Raw genomic sequence first — 16,573 nt, forward strand, 5'->3', positions numbered from 1 at the left:
GCCAAAATTAGCTGATAAGGCATTTATAGAAGGCCCTTTAGGCCTTGTTACTAGCTGTGGCTGGTACTACTGTTGAGAGTGCAACAGATTCTACAGTTAACATGTCGGTTTATTTGACACATTTTGCTGCATCTATTTTTGCCATTTCTTCTCTGAAGAAATGGCGAAAAAGTGGAGCTTTGTTCTGCAAGTGCAGAACAGTAGCCTTGAGAGATTTGATTGAGGAAAATAGTGTCAGTAATGAAAATGAATGGGCTGTTGTACAGTAACCCTCCCATCAGCCCAAAACTGCATCAGGCTACCGGGATAATGCCAGGTATGCCAGATTACCAGTCCAGCCCTGCTCAGCTCTAAAAATCTGAGAAAGATGGTGTTTAACCTAGTTTGAATGGTATTACTATAAGGAATCTTGGAGTCATTTTTGATTAGAATATGTTCTTCATGCAAATGTCATAAAAAATACTGTAGCCATGTGGTAAATATGAATCTAGCACCTGTGGCATCAGTACTAATCACTATGTTATGTTCTTCCCATTAGCCCTCTTTTGAAAATAATTAATAATGACTGCTTTCTTATTAGACACTCACACAAAGTGGATGGGTGGGAGTATCGAAAGTCAACACACTGCAAAAAAGAAAAAGGAGGTTTTTTTGGATGAGCTAACAAAAATAAGAACAAATAAACAGCTCACTGATCTGCTATCAGTCAACCCAACGGTTCTTTTCAGAGCCTCCCACTTTGAACTGAAGAGCGTACTTTACTACTTTCAAACAGCAATGTAACTATTCGCACCAGCTGCTTGCATTGTAACTTGTATTTTGTCACAGAATGGTTTTAATCTGTTGCATTGACCCGCCGCCCCCACCGACTATGAACACATTTATTTATTTTTTTTGTTCTTCACTTGTATGCCGCTTTTCTTGACGCACACACTAACAAACCCAGTATTTGTGCAGTACAATGCTGTTATCTCATATACCAAGTATAGAGGCGCAATAATGCTTGTAAAAGCAGTTTATGTAGGGAAGAGCATTGTTACGAATACAGAGGTTAATCTGAAGCAACTTGGAAAGTTGAATTTTTTTTTCTTACTTTTAGTAACCATTAAAAATTAAGATTTGCAACTTTGAACAGACCTGCAGTGTAATTGTCTAAAGGTCTTTAGGTCAACTTCAGTTGAAATGTGCTGCATGATATAAATTGTCAGTCAACAAAAAAGGTTCCGACAGTTTTCAGAGTATGTGTTTGAGAAATAATATTCCAAAATCCAGTGACATACATACTGATCTTTGAGTAGAACCGAAGTGTTGTTCCTGTTAAACCACCAACAGCATTGCTATTGTTACTGTTGATATTTGGATTAATTTGCCCACCTTTGGAAAAAGAAGAGGGGGGAAAAAATACCTTACAGAATCACCAAGCTTGTAGCATATGCCCTGTAACATCCACCTGACGTTTTCTTTTTCTGGTTACTCAGAATCTCAAAGATTTTTACAAGATGAGACAATTTTTTTAATTGGCTGTGCAGGATACTCATTACAATTTCTACAATTAAATATTATTCCATTATTCATGGCATCCCACTTGCATCACAGTAAATTCCACTGCCAATTAAAAAACTCACACAAGAAACTGAATAGCTCATCTTTGACAGTTTCTGATATGCAAAAGAGATTTAATTCAAATTTATTGTCATAACAGTAAAATGCTGCATAGCAGAGTGTAACGAAGTAAATTTTGGTATCAACATGTATGATATGCACTTTAACACTGATTTAAAGGTTAACATAAACACACACCTAGACTAACAACTATGATTAAATAAAGGGGCGGGAAAGGAATAGTCCACTTTGTTGGACTATTAGAGAGTAAACATTGGCCAACTAGATGTTAGTACAAATGTATACTAAGAAAGGTACTGTTATTGTCATTACTATTCTTGTAATTGTTATTATTATTATTATTATTATTATTATTATTATTATTATTATTATCATTATTAATAATAATAATAATAATAATAATAACAATAATAATAATAAGAAGAAGAAGAAGAAGAAGAAGAAGAAGAAGAAGAAGAAGAAGAAGAAGAAGAAATAATAGTTAAGTATTTTTATTTTAGAAGTAGTGAAAGCCCCACTTTTTTCCCTTCCCCACTTGCGGTGTCCCTGGATGGATGGCACCATTTAGCATGTGCCAAAACTGCCTATGCCACAGGCAGGCTCTGTTGTGCACCACACATCAAGCTTTCCTAGCAATAACTGATTATTATTGTTGCAGATATTAAATAGATAGTGAATAACAACAACAATATGATTTTAAAAAATGCACAAATAGATAAAATAATACGTTTATTTTGTGACAAAAAAAGAAAGATTAATAGTGAGGTGGCTGGAGGTCGATTAGCAAACACTGAGTATTCCATAGACATCAGTTTGTGGATGTGTGTATTCACGTGTTCATTCGCTGTTGTTGTTTATTGTAGAGTCAGTAACTGTAGCTGGTAGTGATGTGACGTTCTGTATCGAGGCTTCAAAGCTTGTGTCGAGTAATGGAGGGGGCGTTTCCGCGATGCGCGTAACGAGGCTTGCTTCATTTATGGGAGGAGCTGAAAATTATGACGTCTGAAGCCTCGCTGCCTGGCTGTACCACGTGGCTGGTTCAGGAAGTGGTTCGAACTTTGCCGCGAGCTATGACAGCGATATAAACCCCTCAGACTTCATTCAAAATGTGGGTGTTTGATGGAGAGTTGCGGTTAGTGAGAGTTTGGAGACTGTTTGGAGACAGTTTGGAGAGAGTTTGGAGGTTTAGAAGAGTGAGGAGAGAAAGTCAGGAGAGAATGGAGCCAGCAAAGAAGAGGAGGATGTCCTCCCCTGTGTGGGAACATTTTGATCTTATTCCTCCCAACAAGGTATGTAAATTTCTACAGAAGATATATTTTCATAATACTGATGGTGCAATACAATTTATGTTAAGCTGTCTTTACTTTTGTACAAGGTGAAGTGTTTGCTATGTGCCAGGGAGCTGGGATATAACAACAACACCTCATCCATGCTTAGGCACTACAGAGCTTTGCATGAGAATAAGGGGAATACCGATTGTGGAGCAAGACCAGGTGAGCCATCAAATGCCATGATAATATAGCATGCCGTAATGTTACTAAATGATATAACAATATTATACAACTGTAATAAGTTACGTGTGTGATATTTATATTTGTGGTTTGTTTTTATTGTCTTTCCTCAGGAGAACAATCTCAAATAGATGAAGACCTGGTTAGCATGGTGATTGAGGACTCCCAGCCATTTAGCATTGTGGAGGAGAAAGGATTTAAAAGATTTGTTAAATCATTAAATCCTAGCTATGTTCTCCCCACTAAAAAGGTCATAAAAGTAGTGAAAATTTAGTTTTTACAGAATAAAATGTGAACAGGCAGGACTGAGGCTCAAAGCCTCAGTGTGTAGCTACACTACACACTGCTTCACAGCCACGTCGTACTTTTAAACAAAATGTTTTTTCTTTCCTTTAGGCCCTGAAAGTCATGGTGGAGGCCAGGTACCAGGAGATGAAGGAGAAAGCTAAGGCCAGCATTGAGAAGGCAGCAGCTGTGAGTCTGACATCAGATATGTGGACCTCCATCAACACAGAGGCCTATCTTGCAGTCACCTGCCATTTTGTTGATGAGTCCAGCACATTAAACACCGTTGTTTTAGGAGTGCAATATTTTCCTAATGCACACACTGCAGAAAATATTGCACAAGTGAAAGGCTCACTCATGACAGAATGGGCAATTACTGACAAAGTCACATGCCTAGTAACAGATGGGGCTGCCAATATGGGGGCTTGTGCAAGGGAGCTACGACTCAAACATGCCATATGCATAGCTCACACCCTGAACTTAGTGGTGAAGAAGGCCCTTGACCAGACCCCTGAGGTCTCTGACATCCGAGCCAAGTCCAGGAAAATCATGGGATATTTCAGGAGCCCCAGCCAAGGCGGCCAAGAAGAAGACGACGGCTTCCAAGCCGAAGAAGGTCGGCCCCAGCGTGGGCGAGCTGATTGTGAAAGCCGTGGCCGCTTCCAAGGATCGCAGCGGCGTGTCCACAGCCACCCTCAAGAAGGCTCTGGCTGCCGGAGGCTACGATGTGGACAAGAACAAGGCATGTGTCAAGACTGCCATCAAGAGCCTGGTGGCCAAGGGCTCTCTGGTGCAGACCAAGGGCACCGGAGCCTCCGGATCCTTCAAGATGAACAAGAAGGCCAAGAAGCCCACAAAAAAAGCCGCTCCCAAAGCCAAGAAGCCCGCCGCTGCCAAAGCCAAGAAGCCGGCAACAGCCGCTAAAAAGCCCAAGAAAGCAGCGGCAGCCAAGAAGCCCACCGCTGCTAAGAAGTCCCCCAAGAAGGCCAAGAAGGCCAAGAAGCCCGCTGCGGCAGTGGCCAAGAAGGCCACCAAGAGCCCCAAGAAGGCGGCAGCCAAGAGCCCCAAGAAGGTGATCAAGAAGGCTCCCGCAGCCAAGAAAGCCCCCACCAAGAAGGCCGCCAAGCCCAAAGCCAAGAAGGCGGCCACAGCAGCCAAGAAGAAGTGAGCTGTCAACATTCTCTCGCACTCAACAACGGCTCTTCTCAGAGCCACCACAGCAACACGCGACAGCTCCTTCCTCACGATCACGCAACACTTTGTTGTTGCTGTTATTATTGTTTTTATTGTGTGTGTGTGTGTGTGTGTGTATTTTTATTTTATTTTTTTTACTGCTCTGTGAATGGTGATGAATGATCATGACAAACCTTTCATTACAAAGGAGTGTAGCTTACTTAGGCTCTCATGTCATCTAAAAATTTACTTGGATGTAAAGCAATAATCAAAAGGAAAAAGAGCTGAAAAGTGTGTTTTAGTTTTTTTGCAGGAGCTCACTGTTCATTTCTCAGGCTACCAGACACTGTAGTCATACAACTATGAGATTTCACTAGACTGTATTTTTTCGGTGCTTCAAAATGAAGTTCCTTCTGCTTCCATCTAGTTTTCACATTTTTCAGTTTGTGTCCAGTTGACACTGACTGTGGAATTTGCAGTGACTAACTCATATCTTGTTCACTCTCAAACTCTACAACAGCTCTTTTCTGTTTTTTCTTGACTCCCTTTCTCCACAACTTTTATTTTTAAAGCCTTTATTGACAAAATACATGGCAGTTTACATCAAACACATACAAACATGATTCCAGGAAGAGAGACTGTCCAATCGGTTTTTTCCTCCTCAGCTCATCGACAATGTTTTAACAAACATCTCTCTTAGTCATTCTTTGTTCAATAACGACTTTAGCTCCTGTTTTCCAGATGTGGGTATTAATTGTGCACATAAACAGAACACCACACCACCACCCCCAAAATCACACATTTGTTCCTGAAATAAACCATACCTGACAGATTTTGTATTGTTATCAGTGTCAAACCCCACAGTAGCCATTTTCTCTGTTCTATAACAACGTAACATGAAATGATCCAAAGTTTGGTCAGTGTAGCATAGGACATTTCTTTGTGGACAGCTCCAATGAACCGCTGCTCTGACAGGAAATCGCCAAAACATAAATACTAACTTAAACAATAATTTAAACATTACGGATATAATCTGACAAATTATCTGTCTGTCATCATTTAAATCAAAGACCAGAATGATGGGTCACCATCATGCCCAAAGACATTCAGCTGGCTCGCCGCATCCGCGGAGAGAGGGCTTAAGCTGTCTGCACGCTCTCCTACAAACAACGGCTCTTTTCAGAGCCACCACACTCGCACCAAGAGCTCACTCCTTTCTTACTATTACACCAATCTTACATTGACAGTAGATTCACTTAGTGTATCAATCAGGTATTAAAAAGAAATCTATTTATAGCAGTGTACAAGGTTTACCCTCGTTAAGGATTAAAAGGGACTGAATTTCAAAAATGTAACAAGAATTTTTTACATTTTACCATGTCACAACTTCACACTGCCCAAATCTTCACCAATAAAAGTACGTGCACAGAGAGTTAAGCAAAGCATCTGGGAGCAAAACAGCAGTTAGCTTTATTTCATTTTAACCCACAAGACCGGAGGAGGTGACTAACTGACGGTCAGAGCAGCTAACACATCTGCAATTAGACAGCCACAATGAACCCAGTATACAGCCCTGCACCAACAGGGGTCCCCTTTACCAACACTAAGGGTATAGGTTATCCAGCTGGATTTCCTCTAGGATATGCAGCAGCTGCTCCAGTGTACACTCCCAACGTCTACGCAGGAGCAAACCCAGGCTTCCCTAATGGCTATGCTCCAAGCGCTCCTTTCAAAGTGTCCTGCTCTCCCAGCACAGGGACCGTCCCACCATACTCCTCCTCCCCAAACCCCTACCCAACTGCTGTGTACCCTGTCAGGAGCACCTACCCCCAACAGAACCCTTATGCACAGGCACTAATACCTTCACAACAACAAGGCCCTTACTACACACAGGCTCTGTATGCTCCACCGCCTCATGTCATCCATCACATGACAGTGGTCCAGCCCAATGGGATGCCTGCAGCAATGTATGCTCCGCCTATCCCTCCTCGCAACCATGGTGTCGCCATGGGCATGGTAGCCGGCACCACTATGGCCATGTCAGCTGGAACTTTGTTGACAACTCCATCGCCAGCGCCCGTCGCTCCCCACCCAGTCACGATGCCCACATATCGGCCTCCTGGCACACCCAGCTACAGCTACGTGCCCCCGCAGTGGTGAAGAGAGAGAAGCGTCCGGAAGATGGTAGATATGCATTCACACTCCAGTGTTTTTCTCTCGTGGTGACGACCTGCCCCGCCCTGGCAGCGTCCGCTACCAATTCTTCTTCTTCCAGCATAATGTGAATCTAAAACCCAACTACATAGAGTCCCATTTGGATAAGCAGGGGGTGACAAATAGGCCCATCCCCACAACCCCTATTAATGGAATAAGGCTGCATTCCATACCCCCACGCCCCACCCCTCAGCGCCAGCACCTCTACAAACTTGCTGCATATCTCACGTCAAACTGCAAAGCCTCCATGCAAACTCTATGTGGACTCTCATGCAGGTTTTTATAGCTTAAATTCTTATGTAGTGAAAAGGGAGTTTGGAATAGTTTTTTTTTTCTTTAATTTGGGGGATTAAATATGATGTTGAATGCATGTGTATATATAGATTTACAAAGTAATGCTAGCTCAATTCTCCCTGCTGTGACAGATGCAAATTCAATAAAAGGCACAAATCCAAAGGAACTTAGAAAAAAAGAGTAATAATCTGCAATGATGAATCACCAGTGACTATGTCTTAAATGTGAAAGAAAAAAAAGACAAGAAATGTTTATTCATGCAAAAACATACCTGCGCCGTCCATCGCGGGCCAAACTGTACTATTTTTCACCGCTTTGTGTTTAGGTAAGTGGTTTTTATCGTTTTCTTTCAGTGATGCAGTGTTTGCATAATGTCTTACCATTTTGGTATTGTAGGAACAAAAGATGGGACTTTGAGTTTGTGCCTCTGTGACTGGTGGCCAATCCAACACTTTTACTTTTTCTGGCCTGTTAAACTTTCTTTTTTTTTCATTTAAACAAATGGTGTTTCAGTTTCTTTCTTTTTTCCCCCCCCAAAAGTCTGAAGCTGCTCCTGCTTGGGTGATATATGATGTATTCACTTATTTTAGCCAGAAGTGTTCTTGGTGGGGAACAAGTATAGGAAGTTATTAGAAGTCAATTGCACCCATTTAATAAGAGTGGATGAGCAGGAAGTGTGTGTGTGTGTGTGTGTGTATGTGTGTGTGTGTGTGTGTGTGTGTGTGTGTGTGTGTGTGTGTCTGTGTGCGCGTGTGTGTGTGTGAAAGCGAGACTCGAACGGAAACCATTCTGAATGGTGCCATACAGTGCAACATGCTTAGAATTTTAGACTTACATGTCACTCTAATGAATTTACTCTTAGGCAGATTTGAAGCACTACATCATTAAATCACCGCTAAACGTGGACATGTTAGGGCACTGTAATGATATTAAACTCCATTTGTGAATAGCACTACTGAATGAAGGCACTAATTCCAAACGGTTTGTAAAAGATATTTGACCTTTTCCGACATCGCTCGCTGTCTTACCTCAAGTCTCCAGGCTAAAAATCCACCAATGTCACTGTTTCAGACATGCTTTTCTATGTTGCCTCGGTCACCTCAGTTAAACATGTTTTGTAAATGTTATTTTTGTGACTTTGGTTGCTGTTTTGTATTCTAAAGAAAGACCAAAAATAAAAACAAATATAAGAATTAAAAAAAAAAAAAAAAAAAAAAGTACGTGCACAAAAAGGCTATGTAGGTCATAAAGGTCAAATTTCGCCGTTACACAAGAAGCTTAAAATGAGTTTTTGCAACACATTGCAAACATTTTAGAAGCATGACCAAAAATCTTCTTTTTTTTTCTTTTTTTTTAAAGAAAATGCTAAAACAAACTCATGTATCCATAGCTTCATCCAACTCCACTCTGTGGTGAAATTTGTCTATCAGTTGTTTTTTGTCATATTTCTGTTGTTGAGTAGCAGTTTAATATAAAACGTTATAACGTTTCGCCAGCATTACAGTGGAGCAAATGAAGGACAGATTCTGATTTTTTTTGTTTGTTGGTTGTTTTTGTTTTAGAAATTCGAGGAAATAACTTTTTGTGTGTGTCCTTGTTGTTGTTTTTTGTTTGTTTGTTTTTTTAGCTAACAATCTTACTATGAGGCATCATCCCTGACCACCATGCTGTGTACATGAAGGATGTAAGTCTCTGACAGCACAGATTTTTCCTGTTACACTGAAAATTTTATAGAGAAGTTAAAGAAACCATTTTCTTAAGTGCTTTAAGAAGCTCTGGAGTGTATGCCAGCTGACACAAAGATAGAGGTGGGGTATCCTTGACAGACTAAGAGTTTTTTAATTCAGTCATGTGAACATTTTTCTATAAATTTGTGACATATATTGACTGTGATTAGTCAATAATCACATTTGTGCTCTCTAGGATTTGCTGACCTTAGTCTTTTTGGAAGGTTAGAAAACAGATGAGTATAGACACTTTGCAGTCCACTCTCAACGGTTCTCATTGTGCATTTAAGAGTCCACTAGCAGTTAGGTTATTTGGCCACTAGCTGGATCTGATGACCACCTAATTTCTGATCTTTACTAATATTGAGATATTAGGCCTTTTCTGTTGCTTTGGATATGCAGATATTCCTGCTTTCTGCCTGTTTAAAATGGCACTCTGAGATTTTATTGTGTGAATGCCTCACACAATAAAACATTTTTTCTCTCATAATATCTTTGTTTGGCACCAGCTGCCGTGAGACCCGGTGGCGAAGGTTCGAATCCTACCTGTGACGATTGTCACACATTTTCCCCGCTTGCATGCACTCTGCTTCAGTGTACCCTTTCACATACAACCATCTTAGTATAGTATTTGTATTTGTGCTAAATCATTGCATTCTTGTTAAGTTATCATGTCTCTCTTAAGTCACAATAAATTTTTCTAGTTGTGCCTATGCCAAGAGGCACACATATTACTATTCCTCAGATTTATTATTAAGTGTGCTTATGCCAAGAGGCACACTTATTACTATTCGTCAGATTTATTATTAAGTGTGCCTATGCCAAGAGGCACACTTATTACTATTCCTCAGATTTATTAAGTGTGCCTATGCCAAGAGACACACTTATTACTATTCGTCACATTTATTATTAAGTGTGCCTATGCCAAGAGGCACACTTATTACTATTCCTCAGATTTATTAAGTGTGCCTATGCCAAGAGACACACTTATTACTATTCGTCAGATTTATTATTAAGTGTGCCTATGCCAAGAGGCACACTTATTACTATTCCTCAGATTTATTAAGTGTGCCTATGCCAAGAGACACACTTGTTACTATTCCTCAGATTTATTGTGTGGATGCCTCAATGGCATCCACACTATTGAGTTCCTGTTTCTCTTTATTGAGTTCCTGTTTCTCTTTATTCTTTATTGTGTGCATGCTGATTAAGCATCCACACTATTGAGTTCCTGTTTCTCTTTATTGAGTTCCTGTTTCTCTTTATTGAGTTCCTGTTTCTCTTTATTCTTTATTGTGTGCATGCTGATTAACGATCCACACTATTGAGTTCCTGTTTCTCTTTATTGAGTTCCGGTTTCTCTTTATTCTTTATTGTGTGCATGCAGGAACTCAATAGTGTGGATGCTGGTTAAGCAGCAGTTCCTGTTTCTCTTTATTGTGTGGATGCCCTCAAAGGCATCCACACTATTGAGTTCCTGTTTCTCTTTATTCTTTGTACTTTATTCTTCACGTTGCTCCGTTCTTTGCCGCTTAACTACTTCCACAATTCACCATTCAAATTTCACAAGTTTCTGCTATTTCTGCTCATTCCTGCTATATCTTTTTGTACTTTTAACTATTATACTTTTTAAAATATTAAGCTTTTTATACAATATTTTTGCCCATTGAAATGAATGGAACACATTATCAATGTGGTTACTTGTTTCTGCTCGCCGAGCTGAGCGGTGTTTTAGCTCAGTGAGATGAGCTGCCGTTCTCAGACTCAAATCCCGCTTATGGCAACAATTTTTTTCAATTCACAGTTAAACTTTTTTAACTCTTTTCAACACAAATTTAAGCATCTTCACCCCCTTTCAGCAAATTTTTCAGTTTTTTCTGCTGTTTTCAGAAAAAAACTCTTTTCAGCAGAAATTCTACTCATTCACCTCTTTTCAGCACATTCTGCTTCTTTCCTTCTTTTCTGCAGAAATTCTGCTCATTCACCTCTTCTCAGCAGAATTTTCACAATTTTCACCTCTTTTCAGCCCAAATTCTGCTCTTCTGAAAAATTTTCAGCCTTTTCACCTCTTATCAGCACAAATCCCAGCTGTTTTCAGAAAAAAACCTCTTTTGAGAAGAAATTCTGCTGATTCATGTCTTTTCAGCGCAACTTTCTGCTTCTTTACCTCTTTTCAGCAGAAATTCTGCTGATTCACCTCTTTTCTGCAGAAGTTTGAGCAGCTTCTGCTCATTTCAGCAGAATTGTGAGTCTCTCCACCTGTTCTTTGCACGAGTGAGTTTGGTTCAGTGAGATGAGTAGCCGCCTTGAGCCCAGGAGGGCCAGGTTCGAATCCTACTCACGGCAATATTTTTTTTTTCACCACTTTTCAGAAAAATGTTTCCGTCTTTACCCCTTTCAGTAAAATTTTTGACTTTTCACCACTTTTAAGCAAAAATTTCGGCTTCTTCACCTGTTTTCAGCCGAATTTTCAGTTTCTTCACCGCCATACAATTTTTTGCAACTTTTCATCTTTTTCAGCTATTTTCAGCAGACAGCTTCAGCGTTACGGCATCCACGCAGCATTTTCGCAGGAAATGAAAATTTTTCTAGTTGTGTGGATGCTGGAAACATCCACACTATTGAGTTCCTGTTTCTCTTTAAACTTTATTCTTCAAGTTGCTCCCCCGTTTTTCGGCACTTAACTACTGGCCGATTTTCTCAGTTCAAACTCTAAACTGTTCTGGTATTTCTGCTAATTCCAGCTATATCTTTTGGTGTTTATTACTATTATACTTTTTAAAATATTACACTTTTTTCCTTTTTTTTGTCCCATTGAAATGAATGGAAAACTTCCACAATTCTGCTAAAACTTGCTTGTTTTTCAAACTTAACTACTTCCTCATACTTTCACCTAGAAACTCCATTCAAACTTTAAAATGTTCTCAACACATTGGGCTATTCCTGTATGATTCAGCTTTTTCAGATCTTCTTCTGTTTTAATCTTATCTCTCTTTAAGTTTTCAGTTGCAAAATTGTGATTTTTCAGAAAATACATGCGTTGCTATGGTTGCTATGCAATTAACTCAGAGTGAGTGCTGGTCTGTTCTGAATTTTCTCTTCATGTCTAAACAACTTCTTGCTACTCACTCAATTTCCACTCAACTCCCACAAATTATACATCAAAACGTAGGTATTTTTGCTGGCTTTCAGAAATTGTCACTATCACTGTTGTGGAAGTTACAGATTTTTATCAAATCGCCTCAGAGCAACACAAAGTCTTAAAACTCTCCATAGAAAGTCAATGGAGAGTCTGTTCAAAATCAGCGCTAGGACACTCTAATGAGAGGCATTTTCAAATCGTCATATCTCTTTAACAAAGCAAAGTTAGGACATGAGGCTTGTGCCAATATATCTTCAGACACTGCTGACACTCACAGTAGAAGCAGTTTTTACAACTATCTTACCGTTGAGCAATGAATTGCGGTTGTTTGAGGGGTGGAAATCGGTCCTCCTCTCAGTTTTCAAACTCCGAAAATGAAGCCGTTTCTTCTCTCGTCATATCTCCGCGACGGAGTTACAAAGAGCAATGAAAATCGCAGTCAAAGTACACCAAAGTCCGCTGATTCACCCAGTACAAGAATTATGCTGCTAGCCCTCCTAGTTTTTGAGTTACACGACGTTTTGTACCTCCAAAAAACGGCGCTTTTCGCCTCTCACCGCGATCTATTTCTGATTGCTGATGTCTTTGCTTTTCAGCCACCCGCCCCCTTTCCAGGTGGCGCAATCAGTAATGACACGGCTCTGCAGCTCAAAGGTCGTGGGTTCAATCCCACCTTGGTCAACATTTTTTTTTCACTACAAATTTATACACTATCACAGACCTGTAATTTATATTGCTAATTTTTTTCACTACAAATGAGTAGTGCAAAAACATACTATGTCTGCAACATCACAGTATATCTGTTATGTTATAGTATTACTACTAAATCACAGTATTTCTGCCAATTCAAGGAGGCTGACTGTTACTAAGTGCATCAGTGTACATAGGTCATCTGTTGTGTTGGAGTGCCCTCTTGTGGCGCCTTTTGGGTAGTGCCTTAGTAAACGTGAACACTGCAAAGAAGTGGTATCAGACTGGTTTGTAGTGGAGGAATTTGTTGCCAGTTTCTTTCATCTTTAATCCGTATTCATGTTGTAATGTAGTAGTACCACAATATGGCAGAAACACTATGTTTTGGCACAAATACTTTGATTTGGTATACTTTAGCTTCTTCACCCCTTTTCAGCAAAATTTTCATTTTTTTTCACCCCTTTTCAGCACAAATTCCAGCTTTTTTGGCTGTTTTCAGAAAAAAAAAAAAAACTCTTTTCAGCAGAAACTCTGCTGATTCATCTCTTTTCAGCGCAAGTTTTATGATTTTAGCAGCTTTTCTAATATGGACCTCAGATTCTTGTTAACGCTCCATGGCAGAAATACATACAAGTACCCACCTGATGAAGCAGACAGAGGCAGTACCTCTGATTGGTGAATTTGAGCAGAAACAGGTTGTTTTGCCTCTTTTCAGCAGAAATTCTGCTGATTCACCTCTATTCAGCGCAACGTTCTGCTTCTTTGCCTCTTTTCTGCAGAAATTCTGCTGATTCACCTCTTTTCTGCAAAATTTTCAACCATTTCACCTCTTATCAGCGCAATTCTCAGCAGTTTCTGCTCATTTCACCATAATTGTCAGTCTCTCCATCTCTTACCTTGTGAGAGTGAATTTAGCACAGTGAGATGAGTAGCCGCCTTGCGCCCAGGAGGTCCAGGTTTGAATCCTGCTCAGGGTGACATTCTTTTTTTCACCACCATACAACTTTTTGCAACTTTTCATCTTTTTCAGCTTTTCAGCAGACAGCTTCAGCATTAAGGCATCCACACAGCATTTTCGCAGGAAATGCAAATTTTTCTAGTTCTTTATTGTGTGGATGCCCTAAAGGGCTTCCACACTATTGAGTTCCTGTTTCTCTTTATTCTTTATTATTCCTCTAGTTGCTTCCGTACGTTTTTTGCCGATTAACTACTCCCTCAGTTTTCAGCCGATTTTCTCAGTTCAAACTCTAAACTGTTCTGCCCTTTCTGCTAATGCCAGCTATGACTTTTGGTGTTTATTACTATTATACTTTTTAAAATATTACACTTTTTTCCTTTAATTTGTCCCATTGAAATGAATGGAAAACTTCCACAATTCTGCTAAAACTTGCTTGTCTTTGAAACTTAACTACTTCCTCATGCTTTCACCTAGAAACTCCATTCAAACTTTAAAATGTTCTCAGATTATTGGGCTATTCCTGTCTGATTCAGCTTTTTCAGATCTTCTACCATTTTAATCTTATCTCTCTTTAAGTTTTCAGTTGCAAAATTGTGATTTTTCAGAAAATACATGCGTTGCTATGGTTGCTATGCAATTAAGTCAGAGTGAGTGCTGGTCCGTTCTGAATTTTCTCTTCATGTCTAAACAACTTCTTGCTACTCGCTCAATTTCCACTCAACGCCCACAAATTATACATCAAAACGTAGGTATTTTTGCTGGCTTTCAGACAATGTCACTATCTTTATTGTGAGATTTACCGTTTTTTCGCAATTTGCCTCGGAGTGACACAAGGTCTGACAACTCCCCATTCAAAGTCTATGGGGAGGTTTTGAAATTCAGAGCTGAAATTCTGTAACGGGAGGCATTTTCAAATCGCCATATCTCTTTAACAAAGCAACGTTAGGACATGAGGCTTGTGCCAATATATCTTCAGACACTGCTGACACTCACAGTGAAAGCAGTTTTTACAATTATCTTACCGTTGAGCAATGAATTACGTTTGTTTGAGGGGTGGAAATCTGTCCTCCTCTCAGTTTTCAAACTCCGAAAATGAAGCTGTTTCTTCTCTCGTCATATCTCCGCGACGGAGGTACAAAGAGCAATGACAATCGCAGTCAAAGTACACCACAAGTACACCACAGTGAAAGCAGTTTTTACAATTATCTTACCGTTGAGCAATGAATTACGTTTGTTTGAGGGGTGGAAATCTGTCCTCCTCTCAGTTTTCAAACTCCGAAAATGAAGCTGTTTCTTCTCTCGTCATATCTCCGCGACGGAGGTACAAAGAGCAATGACAATCGCAGTCAAAGTACACCAAAGTCTGCTGATTCACCCAGTACAAGAATTATGCCGCTAGCCCTCCTAGTTTTTGAGTTACACGACGTTTTGTAACACCAAAAAACGGCGTTTTTCGCCTCTCACCGCGATCTAATTCTGACTGCTGAAGTCTCTGTCTTTCAGCCGCCCACCCCCTTTCCAGGTGGCGCAATCAGTAATGACACGGCTCTGCACCTCAAAGGTCATGAGTTCAATCCCACCTTGTTCAACATTTTTTTATATCACTACAAATTTAGACACTATCACAGACCTGTAATTTATATTGCTAATTTATTACAATTCTGCAAAGTTTTATGATCATAGTATAGTATATGTCCTAAAACATAGTATTTCTGCCAAATCATAGTATTTGTCCCAAAACATAGTATTTCAACAAAATCACAGTATTTCTGCTATGTTATAGTATTTGTGCTTGTAGAAAAGCCTGTGTTAGTGTGAGCTACATTACCCAGCAGCCTCTGAGCAGTGAGGGGATTCATGGGACTTCTGAGCTAGATGGTCTTCCTTTGTTCCTGTGCTAACGATTGAGGAGAGAGCTGCTGGGAAGGGGAGCAAATAGCCCATCCTGTATTTGTTGGGGATGGTGTGTGTCACATAAATGTGAGTTAATGTTCCATGCTTAAGATGTTTACCCTGCTACTTGTGTGTATTGGTTTTAGTTACCTTTAGCGTATGTGCTAGTTAGCGATAGCTATGGCAGCCCAGTTATTTTGATTGTTTTGGGCTTGTTCCTGCTTTGTTTCTTTGTTCCTGCAAATTTATGTGAATTTGTACACTGTAATATCGCTGTATTACGTAGTGACTAAGTAGGAGGCTGACTGTTACTAAGTGCATCAGTGTACATAGGTCATCTCTTGTGTTGGAGTGCCCTCTTGAGGCGCCTTTTGGGTAGTGCTTTAGTAAATGTGAACACTGCAAGAAGTGGTATCAGACTGGTTTGTAGTGGAGGAATTTGTTGCCGGTTTCTTTAATCTTTAATCTGTATTCATGTTGTAATGTATACCCTGTTCTTAATCATAGAAACCACACCATATCACCCCTCCACATCCTCCTACTGTATGCCATATCTCCCTGTAACATCCATCAGACTGCCAATAAACTCCACCTGTGGTAATCTAATCCCTGGATGTTAGCCTCTCCTTCTGACCGAGGATAGCTACTATTGCAGCACCACCCAGCATTAAACTGACGTACACCATTCTGTACAGTGCTAAATCATAGTGTTTGTGCCAAACAATAGCATTCACCCAAGTAATAGTATTTCTGCTATGTTATATTATTACTGCTCATAGTATTTCTGCCAAATCATGGTATATGTTCCAAAGCATAGTATTTCTTCTAAAACATAGTATTTCTTCCAAATCATAGTATAACTGCAAAATAAAGTTTTTGAGCCAAAACATATTTTTTGTGCTAAAACATAGTATTTGTGCCAAATCATAGTATTTCTGCTAAATCCTAGTAATTTTGCTCAATGATAGATTTTCTGCTATGCTGTAGTACTTTTTGCTAGATTATAGTATTTCTGCTAAGTCAAAGTATTTCATGTAAATCATAGTATTTCTACCAAGTCCCA

The 16,573-nt window shown here is 39.8% G+C and overlaps 3 protein-coding genes and 1 pseudogene across 3 annotated transcripts in view; all 4 read left to right on the forward strand.

Annotated features, from left to right (window-relative positions):
- The window catches only part of LOC100711262 (malate dehydrogenase, cytoplasmic), an 868,968-nt gene that overhangs the window by 137,277 nt on the left and 715,118 nt on the right, over nt 1-16,573 (forward strand). The gene's annotated exons all lie outside the window — the stretch shown is intronic.
- Nucleotides 1-16,573, forward strand: part of LOC100698010 (GTP-binding protein 2) — a 197,783-nt gene that overhangs the window by 99,299 nt on the left and 81,911 nt on the right. The window lies entirely within an intron of this gene.
- Nucleotides 3,543-4,587, forward strand: LOC112847206 (histone H1-like). The gene is made up of 2 exons (XM_025908352.1): nt 3,543-3,608; nt 3,952-4,587. The coding sequence occupies exons 1-2, from the start codon at nt 3,543-3,545 to the stop codon at nt 4,585-4,587; spliced, it is 702 nt and encodes a 233-aa protein (XP_025764137.1).
- LOC109200479 (myelin-associated neurite-outgrowth inhibitor pseudogene) lies at nt 6,027-6,917 on the forward strand (annotated as a pseudogene).

This window comes from Oreochromis niloticus, linkage group LG6, assembly GCF_001858045.2.
Source record: "Oreochromis niloticus isolate F11D_XX linkage group LG6, O_niloticus_UMD_NMBU, whole genome shotgun sequence".
NCBI classification, from domain to species: domain Eukaryota; kingdom Metazoa; phylum Chordata; class Actinopteri; order Cichliformes; family Cichlidae; genus Oreochromis; species Oreochromis niloticus.